Genomic DNA, 13,566 nt, shown 5'->3' with positions numbered 1-13,566 from the left:
AGAATCCCCTCACAGCGTGTCCAAATTCTATTACCTTTATTCCCACAGAGATTTGTATACACCACTACCGTAAATACACCGTCAGGCGGACACACACCACATTGTCATTGCTAAGCAACCATGGTACTTGTTAATAAAATGTGATATTCTGAAAATCAAATTATTTTGTTGTACGTCTGCTGCTGGGAAAGTTAATATGGCCACAAATTGTTCAGCGTGTGCATATACACCCAACGTAGGTTAATAAAACCAGTGCTAATTGACACAGGTAGAAAATGAGTAACCACGACATTATTAAAACGATTATATAACAGCTGTTGCCATAGCGTCGAGATCCACAAACCCAGATCACACTCACTGTTTTATTATATAGTCTGTCAGCGCGAGACGCATGTAAAGTTGATTTCCCGCTCCTCCTCTCCAACCTGAAAGGTAAGCCACGTATTGTCGGGGCGCAGGTGTGGCCACGTTGCCTATGGCGTCGCAGGTCTTGCCAGAAAACCCATGCCCATGGGTTTCAAACCCAGATTCGCATTGCCAATATATTTCTGTAGGTTTGTCAGCAAAATACCCCTGCTCGTGGATTTTACCAAATTGTAAAATTCAAACTAGACCTGCATCGACTTGGGATTTCTTCCCACATTAAGCTGACATGCTGTGTTATAACCCAAATATTGTTAAAAGCGACATTAAACCAGATTCACTCACTCATGTAATCCCGTGAAGACCTGGGATGGGGACACTATTGAAGGTTGTGTTTTAATGTTTGTCTGCCTGTCTGACATTTAGAGAAAAAGACATTTTTTTCCAAATTATGTTAAAGGAAGCCATCGACCGGTACCCGAAGACTGCAAGCAACACATGGACTAAATGAATGAACGAGTTTCTGCACACGCCCCACATGTTACATCACCACTACAACGTCTTGATTTGACGTAACTCGTGACATTTGGACTAATATTAGAAAGACCCTGTGATACTTAAGATGGCTCAAATAAGTACGTCTTGTTTTTGCATAAAAAGCAGCGATGAGATTGTACGCTCAATGTGTACCTCTAAACACGACCGAAAGCTATATACACAACCAATTATAAAAAAACATGCATAGTAAGTTACCATTTGCGATGATGCATGTATGGATTTACGTTCTGATATTGCAGATGTTGCGGTGTGTCATTCTCGTTCTTGCGGCGACATCAGCAACGGCCGATATCGTCAAGGACTACAAAGATTGTGGTATGTAAAGAATACTATAGACCCACAGGTTATGCTCTGTCGCGCGATTTCATGGGCTACATACATATTTCGACAGGTGAAATATTGTTTAATAAACAGTGGGGCAAAAGAAACTTTACCTCTCAGTTGATTTTATCCTACGTTTGATTTTCAATTGAAAATATGTTAAGTTACCGATATCATATAAAAACAAAAATAAATGTGCTTAGTCAGCACTAAATTAATACTTAAAGGGGTAGGGCTTTTAGACACCTTATCCTTGACAATCAATAAATGTGATTTTTGTCGGTGCAAATTTACAATATTTGATAGGGGTCATATGCTTGTAATTCATTTCTTTTCCCAGACTTCATTTAAGTTTACGCAAAATTAACCATTTCTTTCAACTTTTAAATACACAACAAAAACAAGCTGTATACTTTCTTTTGCCCCTCAGTTTATAACGTATGTATGGTGAGGGTGATAGGGAAGTATTGGATATATTTATTTTCAGTTACGATTATATTATAAAATAAAACCCGAAAATAAACATTTGTTTGAAAGTGTTCACGGTACACTCGCCGTTAAGTTAAATGATACCGAATTCCACCACTCAAACAAGAAAGGAGCCCCAGCAGGTTAGGTGAAATGGAGTTTCATGTCGCGTTCAACATTAGTGACATATATGGCGACGTGTTTGCATGCATGAGCGCGCGCGTGCGTGCGTGTGTATGCTTGTTTGTTTGTTGTTTAACGCCACACTTAACAATATTCCAGCTATATGACGGCGGCCTGTAAATAATCGAGTCTGAACCAGACAATCCAGTGATTGACATCATGAGCATCGATCCACGCAATTGGGAACGATGACCGTGCATCAACCAAATCAGCGAGCCTGACCACCTGATCCCGTTAGTCGCCTCTTACGACAAGCACAGTCGCCTTTTACGGCAAGCATGGGTTGCGGAAGACCCCGTATCTTCACGGGTAGTGTGTGCTTGTACTAGTCCGGACTAATGCCGGTTTTATATTGCAGTTTAGTATGGATAGCCCACTCACACACAGTATACCGACTTCGATCCGACCAGTTCTTGTTTTATCCCAATAATGCCAGGCAGGGTAACAATAGGTACCATCTTTTAACGATTTACGGTATAACGCGGCCAGGGAAGCGAACCATCGACCTTCCGCTCCCGGGGCAGACGCTCTATCCACTACGCCGCGGCGGCAAGTCCCAGGCAAGTGTACTTGAAGTCGATCAAGTACCACTTTTTAAGTAAATTCAAATTTAACGATGTTCATGAGTATCCTTATTACACACAATGTCTCTGTTTGACGCTTGTCATATAATAGCTGTCTGAACCGAGACCAAGGGTAGAGCCCCCCCCCCCCCCCCCCCCCCCCCACACACTTTGTCTTTTTATGAACTGTCATTAAATATTAACATCTTAAAGTCTTACAGGGTATGTGCCTTGATCTCCGATTGACCTCAACACACCTAAGTCAACCCAACAATTATTGTAAGCAGAGCTCATAACATTTAGCAAGTCATCCACCCTCGTTTTGTACGGATGGATGTCAAAGTTCGTAACATCCTGAATTACACACTGGTCTTGAAATATAGGCCAATGTGTAATTCAGGATGTTTAGACCTTTGACGTCCATTCTGTCCCGCTGTCGCACGAGACTGGACGAGTTCATTGTAACACTTAGGGAAGTCAATATACTACAATCATAGACAATCATAGAACAAAGAATTTATGTCAGTTACTATGAAACATGGTCGGCTATGAATGGTAAGAATTTGGACAATGGTACTTATGAATTATATGGACCTTTTGCGAAATCGGGATCTTGAACGACCCATTACCCATGACCCCTCCCTACCTGTGGTAGATGCACCGATTGGTATGACACTCGTGAGCTCCTATGCTCGTGGCTGAATTGAACTGGCAGGAGGACAAGACAGACAGCTTGTGTGATTTATTCCGTTATATTCATCCAACATGATTCGAATTTTCTTGTTAAGTGTAGCTGTGTATGCGGCTATTGCAGAGGAAGTAAAAGACTTCAAGGATTGTGGTGAGACTGTTTGTATACACGCTATATCGGACTTAGAACGCGATTCGATCGTTGGTAACTCATATCTCCATCTAATACGTTACGAGCAGAGATGTAAAATATGTCATTTCTCTATAATAATTGAATCGTGTTATTTCACACTATAACAGAATGGAGTTTAGCTATCACAAACTTACATAAGCATATATACATTGTAAATAAACATTTCAATCTTAGGGTTTGTTTATTGATAACAAACTCGTTTGGTTAAACCTGCTTCGATTTTGAAGAACATTATTACCCCTGACTAGAAGCGTCATAAATCATTTATTACTTAAGGTTAGGGATGAGCTGCCCGAACCCAGGCAAAAATTGAAGCATGACTTACCTGAGAAAATCTTTCACTGGTTTGTGTATCAATATTTAGTAATAGAGAAATATCTCGTTGATTACCAAAGTAGATGTGGGCGTGTATCAGCGTGACGTCATCATATTATGGTTCACTCGCGTGGTGACCGTATTCCCTCGTCCGTTCGACCTGTGTTCATATCGTTTACGTCGCTATATGGCTGAAATAATGCCGATGCGACGTTAAATTTTAACTCATTCACTCATATCATTTACCATACTCTGGGTGTTTATGTCTTCATGGTTGAATGTTGTGTTTATCGTCGGTTGTGTATGTTGCAAGCTACTGGATGTTAGATGATGATGTACTTTATGATAAAACTCCCAAACCATCTGTCGCATGAAGTGTGCTCCCCGGGAAGCTGACTGTGTGCACTGATTCATTAATATTATTTTGCCGCCATGAACACGCTTCAGGGCATGTATACTGCTCCAAATAAGCATAATGTGTGTGTCTGTTTAAAAAAAAAAGATTTATGTTATTTATGTATTTTGTTACTTATTAATTTATCTTGTTATAAAAGATTTGTTTAAATTTGGTATAATAAATTATCATATTATTATTTCTTTGTTTATGTATTTATTTTATTATTATCATAATAATCATCATCGCATATTTGTCTCAAGGCCAGTGGGCTGTTTCCAATACGGAAAGTCGTTCATCGCGATGATTGTACTATTCGTCAGTTTACATATTCTTGTATTTTCTGTATGTTGCAGGTTCTGTCAGCGGAAAGATCAACACCCTTGACATCACGCCATGTCCCTCCTTCCCTTGCCAGTTCCCCAAGGGCAAGAACGTCACCGTCTCCATCACCATGACAGCGAGTAGTGTGACATTTAATGGATCTGAACGAACCATCCAACTCCCGTCCTTTCATATACACCATTTGTCTCCCTAGAGAATAAATAAAAAAGGAGTCCAACTCAAGTCTAGAATGATTTAGCAAGTCTACATTGCCTCAGCTCTCGGCTGAGTCCGAAATTAAGGATTGTTCTGGGCTCCATTTGGATATTATTATTTTTATATTTTGTAGATATATATTTTTAAATAAGACAACCTATTTTTGGAACGAGATGTCGGTCTTATACAGCATATATAGTGGTCATGTACTTCATCGACATTGGTAAATTCTCCATAATTTACTTGGCATAGTTGCGCCCTTTGGTGCCCGGGGTAGAATAGGTCTTTAGCAACCCATGCTTGCCGTAAAAGGCGACCATGCTTTTCGTAAGAGGCGACTAACGGGATCGGCATCAGTCCGGACTAGTACAAGTAGCCACACAAACACACACACGTACATGCACGTCGCTATATAAGTGCAATAATCTTGGACGCGACATTTAACCCCATTTCACCTCACCATTTAATCTTCACCATTTATTTTGCCTTTTACGCCCAATGGAATCTCGGCAGATAGTTGAGACTGATTATTCTCTGTATTATAATGTCATACCAGGCCCGTTAAGCTGAGTCGTTAATGCACTCAGTACGTTAAAAGCCATTCAAACTCAATTGAGGCATAAGATATACTATAGCGTGTAGAATTATATTTTTAGAAAATCTACTGTTACGTTTTTTGAAATATGAAATAACGCAAGTATACCTCTTTAAAAACACGATTAATTAAAATATGATGTCAATAATAATCTTTTCTTTAGCTTTGAGTTTCTAAAACGGCTACATGTGAACAACATTCCAGTCTTATAGGAACTGTCTCTTGTGTGCACAGATGCCAAGCTGACGGAGGCTAAGACCGTTGTCCATGGCATTATCGACGGCGTCAACACGCCCTTCCCAATCAGCCAGCCGGACGCCTGCCAAGACATGACCTGCCCCGTTAACAGCGGGTCGGAAGTCACATACACAAATTCCATATTCGTTCGGGAGGTCTTTCCTAAGGTAATGTCTTCGGCCATACAGCCCTGTGGGGAATTCAGGTCGGAACATGTCCCCAGTATGTTATGCCTGTCGTTCATGGGGGGTCAGGTGGTGAGGTGACTTGACTGGTTATGTCATCGTTCCCCGACAACGTGGGACGTTGCTTATGCGAAGAGATTAGTTTCACCTCACCTATCCTGGTCATTCTCCGACCGGGGGCACGGGTGGCCCAGTCGTCTCAGGCGCCGCGATTTTCTGTGCAGAGTTGCGTCCCTTGGGCACGCCAGAAACCTATGATTGTAGGTTCGAACCCCGGTTCGCCCCGATTATGTTTCTAGGCACCATGTCAGCACCATACCCGTGCTCGTGGGTTTCACCGAAGTGGTAAACGTCTGAGACATGCGTCACTTCGGGCTTTCTCCCACATTAAGCTGACACGCTGTGATATAACTGGAATACTGTTAAAAGCGGCGTTAAAACCAACTCATTCACTCACTCACCGCTGTGATAATTACAGCTGAAATAGTTTTGGCCTGAAACTACCAAAACATTCACGTGGAATCTATCATTTAAACACTGAAACACACACATAGACCTGCTATACAGAAACAGACACGTTGAAATGGAATGACCCTATCTCACATGATACATTTCACTAAAATCGGTGTGACCTTGTTATTCATTATTGGGGTTGTGTTGTGTTGTGCTCTTGCTGTAGGTTGCCACTGTGATGAGGATCGAGTGGTCAAAATAGCTCCCGGGTATGAATTTGCGAAATGTGACACTCGCAATTGGGCCATCCTTGCCTGAATTGAACCTTCCGCGTGTAAACCATGTGAGGAGCTTATTATTTCTGATCCCCCGCCGTGATATGGAAGCGGTCTAAACATAACTCACTCATTGTGTCAAAGACAACTGTGTACAGCTTCCAGTTGGGTGAACTGATGGTAAAGACCCCAAAATCTTTGTTGAAACGTTGCTATAACACGTTAAAACCTTTTCACTCACTGACCTCTCCACAGTAAAAGGGGCGGTCGGGTAGCCTAGTGGTTAAAGCGTTTCTCGTCACGCCGAATGCCCAGGTTCGATTCCTAACCTGGGTACGATGTGTGAAGCCCATTTCTGTTGCCACCACCGTGATTTTGCTGAAATATTGCTAACAGTGGCGTAAAACCACACTCACTTACTCCCGTGACCCGTGAAGATCCGGGGTAGAATAGGTCTTCAGCAACCCATGCTTGCCGTTATAAGCGACTATGCTTGTCGTAAGAGGCGACTAACGGGATCGGGTGGTCAGGCTCGCTGACTTGGTTGATGCATGTCCTCGTATACCAATTGCGTGCATCGATGCTCATGATGTCAATCACTGGATTGTCTGGTCCAGACAGCCCGCTGTCATACAGCTGAAATATTGCTGCGTGCGGCGTTAAACAAACAAAACTCCACAGTGGAAACAATCACACGACATCAAGTATCATAAATCTACACTATCCATCTGTTGTTGTGAAGGGTTGAAATTCAGACTGCTTCCTATTCCAAGGATGTTGACAGAATGTTATGTGATGTCATTAAGAATATTGAAAATACAATGTAATCGTGACTCTGGAATGCCCTAATGCCATTTGTTGCAAAATCGTTTTTCTTTTAAATCAGCACTCTGACTGGATGCCACGTTTTTCAGATCCGCCTGGTGGTCAAGTGGGAGATTCAAGACCAATCTGGAAAGGACTTCATCTGCTTCGAGGTTCCGGCGGAAATCACCGACTGAGCATGTGCAATATACGTCACGTTTAAGCATGTTGTATTTTTACAGGAATTTGTGTCTGATTCCATTCTTGAAGTGATTGTTAAGTTTGGTTTGTTGTCGAAACACTAAACTGTTACCGCTGTCATGTGTTTTGCGTTGATATTCGACCTAGTTAGAATATTGCCGTTTGATCGTTCGCTTGTAGAGTCGAGGGTTCGATTCCGAAGTATGTATCTGGTGTTCATCGCCTCGACATTGCTGTGATATTGCGACGAGCAAATAATCAATTTGTGGTGACCTTGTAAGTGATGTGTACATGTACAAGACTCCGCAACCCATGCTTGCCGTAAAAGGCGACTATGCTTGTCTTAAGAGGCGACTAACGGGATCGGGTGGTCAGGCTCGCTGACTTGGCTGATGCATGTCATCGTATCCAAATTGCGTGGATCGATGCTCATGATGTCAATCAATGGATTGCCTGGTCCAGTCTCGATTATTTACAGACCGCTGTCATATAGCTTGAATATTGCTGAGTGCGGCGTTGAACAACAAAGAAACAACCTTGTACAAGATGATGATGTGAACAGTACGTTTTGACAGTGTTGTCTTCACAGTATGATTTACGATGGAAGACAACGCTGACACCACGCAAAACCCAAACCGGTGAAGTTTAACTCACCTATAATGACATAGGGATCACCCCCGTGGTCAAGTGGATAGAGCGTCTACCCCAAGATCGGAAGGTCGGCGTTTCGACCCCGGCCATGTCAAACCCTGACTCAAAAACGATGACAAGCCAGGATAAATGCAAGGGCACTGTTTGTATGAGTGAGTGAGTATGGTTTTACGCCGCTTTTAGCAATATTCCAGCAATATCACGGCGGGGGACACCAGAAATGGGCTTCACACATTATACCCATGTCGGGAATCGAACCCGGGTCTTCGGCGTGACGAGCTAACGCTTTAACCACTAGGCTACCCGACCGCCCCCTGTTTGTTTGAGCGACATAAACATTGCCATGATCATATATATATCTTCTAAAAGCAAGCGTCAATTATGATTCATATCATAAGTATGTGATTATTAATTACTATGCATTAGTGATGATACCAGGTGTGCGTATCCTGTCTCCAGAAACACATGCAAAGGCAAGGTAATTCTTCACCTGAACAAACAGGGGAACATGTGGCACAAGTCAAAATAGGGAACTGTATCGGACATAATTTTGATCACCTGATGCGTCAAGTTTGAAAATGTCCTCCACATGACTGCAACAAAACGTTTTCAAACTGTAACACTGTTCAAACATCTTTTTAGCAAGAGTCGTGTAATGCTCTTTGAAGTGTTTGCAGAAAGGGCGCGTGAGTTGGGTTTAACGCATCTTTTAACGGTATTCCAGTTATATCGCGGCGTGTCAGCTTAATGTGGGAGGAAAGCCCAGAGTGATGCAGGTCTCAGACGTTTACCACTTCGTTGAAACCCGCGAGCACGTGTATGGTGCTGACAAACCTAGAAACATAATCGGGGCGAACCGGGATTCGAACCCACAATCATAGGTTTCTGGCATGCCCATGGGACACAACTCTGCACAGCGAATCGCGGCGCCTTAGACGACTGGGCCACCCGTGCCCCCTCAAAAGTCGTGAAATGTAGACACCAAAGGCGGGAGCTGCTGGAATATTGGTTGACATGAAGGGAAGGTTGAAGTCATCCCTTTTTGTGCCGTCTTGTGGTAACTTGTCTTCATGCAATGATCTAAATATGAAACAGACGAGGCAGTTTCCCTGGTCTCTTATTTCTAGTTTTGATGGATGAATTAGTGGAAGGGTTATCCGCTTTTGGACAATTATTGAAAAATATAAGATCATCGCTATACCTGAAGCTTAAGTTCCCATGTTTTGATTTTGCCACCACGAGCAGAAATGCTGGTTCATACGCATAAAGACATAGATCAGCTAGCAGCATATTTGGTCCTCTGGGATGCCAACTTTTGCCTAAATGTCCTATCTCCCAATTTCAGAGAGAAGTCCAGCATTTCACATATTGTGTTCTCAGTAAACTTGGGTGGTAATTGCTTTTATTTTTGATTGTCTTGTTTACCCTGAACCCTTGAAGATAGAGATGTGACACAACCTATTGGCAACACTTTTAATGACAAATGTCCCATGGATGAAGGAATCAAGTTTTTCCTAAGTTTGTCGCGTGGAATTGTGATTTATAAAGCTGCCAAATCAACTTTTGACATAACTGAACTTCGTTCTTTTCTGAGATTTCAATAACTCAAGAAATACATTTGGGGTTTTGAGACTCCACCTGATCTTAAAATCCACTTGCCTCAAATAATTTCTGGGAAAATAAAGATAGTTCTTCCTAATTTGCTGTATCTTCACGAAGCAAGGGAGTAAACTGACTCTAAATGTCCAGTTTCCACTCTTGCCGAATTGGACTGGATTTTCCAGGCTTGATCGAAGCGCACTCAGTGGCTATTACGAGTTACGTCCCTTCTATGCCTCCTATTGACCAATCAGATTCCACCTCGCGATCTGATCGATGGTCAAGATCTATATTGTTATAAAACGGGTCTTACCTCGCGACGTACATCAAAACACCTGAGCACCTTGATTAAAAACATGAAAAGATTTGCAAAATATCTGTCGACGCACAGTTGACGATACACATCCTTTGCAAATCCTGCAGTCAACCGACATCTGCACGTTGAAATCCATGTGTACGAACCGGATGTCGATTTCCTTACGCGATTTTGATTCGACTATGCATTGCCAAAATATAACTCCATAACTATAGCCTAGTTCGGCCAGGGTGGATACAGGACATTTATACAGTCCGTTAACTCCCTTGGCTCGGGAAGATGTGTTTATGTTAATCCTTGAGACAGTGATTTGGTGGTACAATTGCTGGACCAAGCAATATAAATCTCTTTATTAGAATGTTATGAAACTTTGGAGTCCATTTCAAAAGAGGAATGGACATGTTTTTCCACAAAAAAACATGTGCAGCAACACCGGACTTCTTACCTCAAACGTACCAAAACAGAAGCGTAACGCCACGTGAGAACTGCGGGATCGATGCAAGTGCTTGTATTGCAGGTGAGACGCTATGAATAGGGCCATAAAAGTGGGAGTCTGTGAACAAACTGAAGCACGGTGGAACAACATCGTCGTTGGACGTCTGGAAGCAGGAGAGCTGTAGCTATGGTATTCTATGTGTCCAGTGGTTAAAGCGTTCGCTCGTCACGCCGAAGACCCGGGTTCGATTCCCGACATGGGTACAATGTGTGAAGCCCATTTCTGGTGTCCCCCCGCCGTGATATTGCTGGAATATTGCTAAAAGCGGCGTAAAATCGTACTCACTCACTCACCATGTGTCCGGACGGCCTTTACGTGGTCTGGTGGTAGAGCGGCCGGCCTGAGAGCGGAGGGTCCAGGGTTCGATCCACACTTAAAAGTCGTTAAAAGATGGTTCTTCTTGTTGCTCTGTGTGGCATTCAGCATTAAGTGGCTAAAACATGGACTGTTTGGCTCGGAGTCAGTACACCATGTCTGAGTGGGGTATTCATGTTAAACTGTGGCATGGTATCTGTCACGTATTGAATCAACCACAAACGCGAATTAAGTTTTGATAAAGATTTATTCCCTCCCTTAAGTTAACTTTAAACCCCAATAACAATACTTAAATGCATACTAATTCCAAATTAACTAACACAACTAACCAAACTAGCTTAACTTATCCTATCCTACTTCTATTACGAATGTCCCCCTGCCAACAATACTAATATCTACTACTACTACTAATATCTTACTACAAACAATACAAATATCTACTACTAACAATACAACTATCACGAAATATCTACTTCTAACAATACAACTATCACGATACTACTATACTAATACTAATAATCTCATCTAACAATACTAACACAACACTAATACAAATGTTCTAATAACAACACAACTATTACACATTAATAACATCATGGATATACATAAATTAAAAAAAACAAAAAACAAAACAAAGCCACTCCACTGTCACTTTCCCATCAGCTATATACATAAACTCAAGAATTTCTGATGTCACTGTACAGTTCACAAGAGGATACTTCCTCGTGATAGGGGGCGGTCGGGTAGCCTAGTGGTTAAAGCGTTCGCTCATCACGCCGAAGACCCGGGTTCGATTCCCGACATGGGTACAATGTGTGAAGCCCATTTCTGGTGTCCCCCGCCGTGATATCGCTGGAATATTGTTAAAAGCGGCGTAAAACATACTCACTCACTCACTCCTCGTAATAGGGAATGGCGATCTTCACACCCAGGCGATGTTTTCCCCACGGGTCGAGGGTGCCTGTGTTGCTTTGATGCCATGGCTGTGTTCATCCTATGATATGCACTGCAACGGAGATACTCAGTGGGCTACCACTATAAAATCGGCATCAGTCCGGACTAGTACAAACAGCCACACACACACGTGCATGCCCGTCACTATATAAGTGCAATAATCTTGGAGGCCACGTTAAACCCCATTTCACCTCACCCATGTCCCAGCGCACCATGTCTAGACTTCCGTATCGTTATAAACAGCATAATGTATGAAATAGGAACCTGTGATACAACGGCAGCGCAGGACTGCTTCATGCGACTACGTCATGACAAAGGTGTACAAAATCATCATCTGCAGCAATTCCAGGACTGCGGAAGATGTCTGACCAGACTGTACGGAACTGCATTAACCAGGCGTGTCCCAGACGGCCTGTGAGACAACGTCGTCCAGAGTATGTTTAGTTTGTTAGTTTGTTAGTTTGTTGTTTAACGTCGCGCTCAGCAATATTCCAGCTGTATGACGGCGCCCTATATATAATGCAGTTGAGACCAGACAATCCAGTGATTGACATCATGAGCCACGATCCATGCCGTCGGCGTTCTATGGCACACTATCAACCAAGACTCCGAGCTTAACCTCCCGATCCATTAAGTCGCTTCTAACGACCATCATACGTTGCTAGAGAACGATCCTTATCCCAACGGGCGCATGAGTAAGTAATAATAATTACGCGATTTAGAATGATTTGTTTGAGCAACGAGTCACATATGTGTATGCCTCACTGATGCCTCTAAAATGTGATCACAAAATGCGGATCCGATTTTTAAACATGTCCGCCGGGGCAGCCATATTGGAATCAAGCCTGTCTAGTTGTACTGCATATTCGACATCTCAGACACCTCCGGCTTTTTTAACTTTGTGATCTCAGCAATGTTGTATCCAAATATGCTCACAGAACATTGATCGATCTGAATTCTCACATTGGAAGTGTGATATTCACCCAGTGTGTCATTTGTTTTACTGTGCAATTTAATGAATATTATGTGGTGATGTTTGTTTAGCAGAGACAGTTATCTATCTGCATATCCTTGATCCAGCGGTCTAAGGCACTGCGATTCGCTGTGCAGAGTTGCGTCCCTTATTCGTAGTTCTCGGTATGCAGTTCGTGGGTTCCAGTCCCATCCACATTCACTTCGACATTGATTCGTGGTGTGTCAGCACCATATCCCTGATCGTGGGTTTAAATTGGTAGCGGACATTAAATTGAAATTTGAATGGCGCATTACATTGTAATTTTAAAAGACACACAATTCTATATCTACCTAGCATATTAACTGTCTTCTTTAAACAGCTTCGGAGCGGTCGGGTAGCCTAGTGGTTAAAGCGTTCGCTCGTCACGCCTAAGACCCGGATTCGATTCCCGACATGGGTAGAATGTGTGAAGCCCATTTCTGGTGTCCCCCGCCGTGATATTGCTGGAATATTGCTAAAAGCGGCGTAAAACCATACTCACTCACTCACACTCCTTAAACAGATTAACTCTTTATACACTGGAATGTTTTGTCAAATCAAAATATTAATGGGGTATTTACTTTTAGCAGCGCTTTTGTTTTATTGTTGTTTTTTCTAGTGGTCTCACTTTGACTTAAGTTCCAATCCTACCTGTATTTCACACGATTTCAAGTGAGTATTTTGACATAATCTGGTTGCAAAACTAGGGCATGGTCTACATAATCTAGTACACTGACTAGATAACGGATTATCACTCAACCACCGAGTTATGGGCTGATAAGGACCAAGTACGGGACAAAAGCGGACTTGACCTTACACACAGACGAATGACCCTTCCATTTACCAACCTGGAATTAACCTTCGCATCATACGAGAACAGACTCGTCCACTTTTATAGGGGGT

The 13,566-nt window shown here is 42.5% G+C and overlaps 1 protein-coding gene across 2 annotated transcripts; it reads left to right on the top strand.

The window, feature by feature from the left end:
• Positions 1-326: 326 nt before the first annotated feature.
• LOC124145119 (NPC intracellular cholesterol transporter 2-like) lies at positions 327-7,456 on the top strand. 2 transcript variants are annotated; one of them, XM_046514809.2, is made up of 5 exons: positions 327-432; positions 1,161-1,236; positions 4,405-4,512; positions 5,418-5,587; positions 7,248-7,456. In XM_046514809.2, exons 2-5 carry the CDS (start codon positions 1,161-1,163, stop codon positions 7,332-7,334), a joined length of 441 nt encoding a protein of 146 aa, XP_046370765.1. In that variant the 5' UTR covers positions 327-432; the 3' UTR covers positions 7,335-7,456. The 2 variants fall into 2 exon arrangements, with proteins under 2 accessions (XP_046370765.1, XP_046370760.1); XM_046514804.2 differs by lacking the exons at positions 327-432; positions 1,161-1,236 and adding an exon at positions 3,138-3,297.
• Positions 7,457-13,566: the final 6,110 nt, after the last annotated feature.

Source organism: Haliotis rufescens, unplaced genomic scaffold (genome assembly GCF_023055435.1).
Source record: "Haliotis rufescens isolate VD_foot unplaced genomic scaffold, xgHalRufe1.0.p SCAF_3, whole genome shotgun sequence".
NCBI classification, from domain to species: Eukaryota; Metazoa; Mollusca; class Gastropoda; order Lepetellida; family Haliotidae; genus Haliotis; species Haliotis rufescens.
Note: the sequence above shows the minus strand (reverse complement) of the source record. Positions and strands in the feature narration are given on the sequence as shown.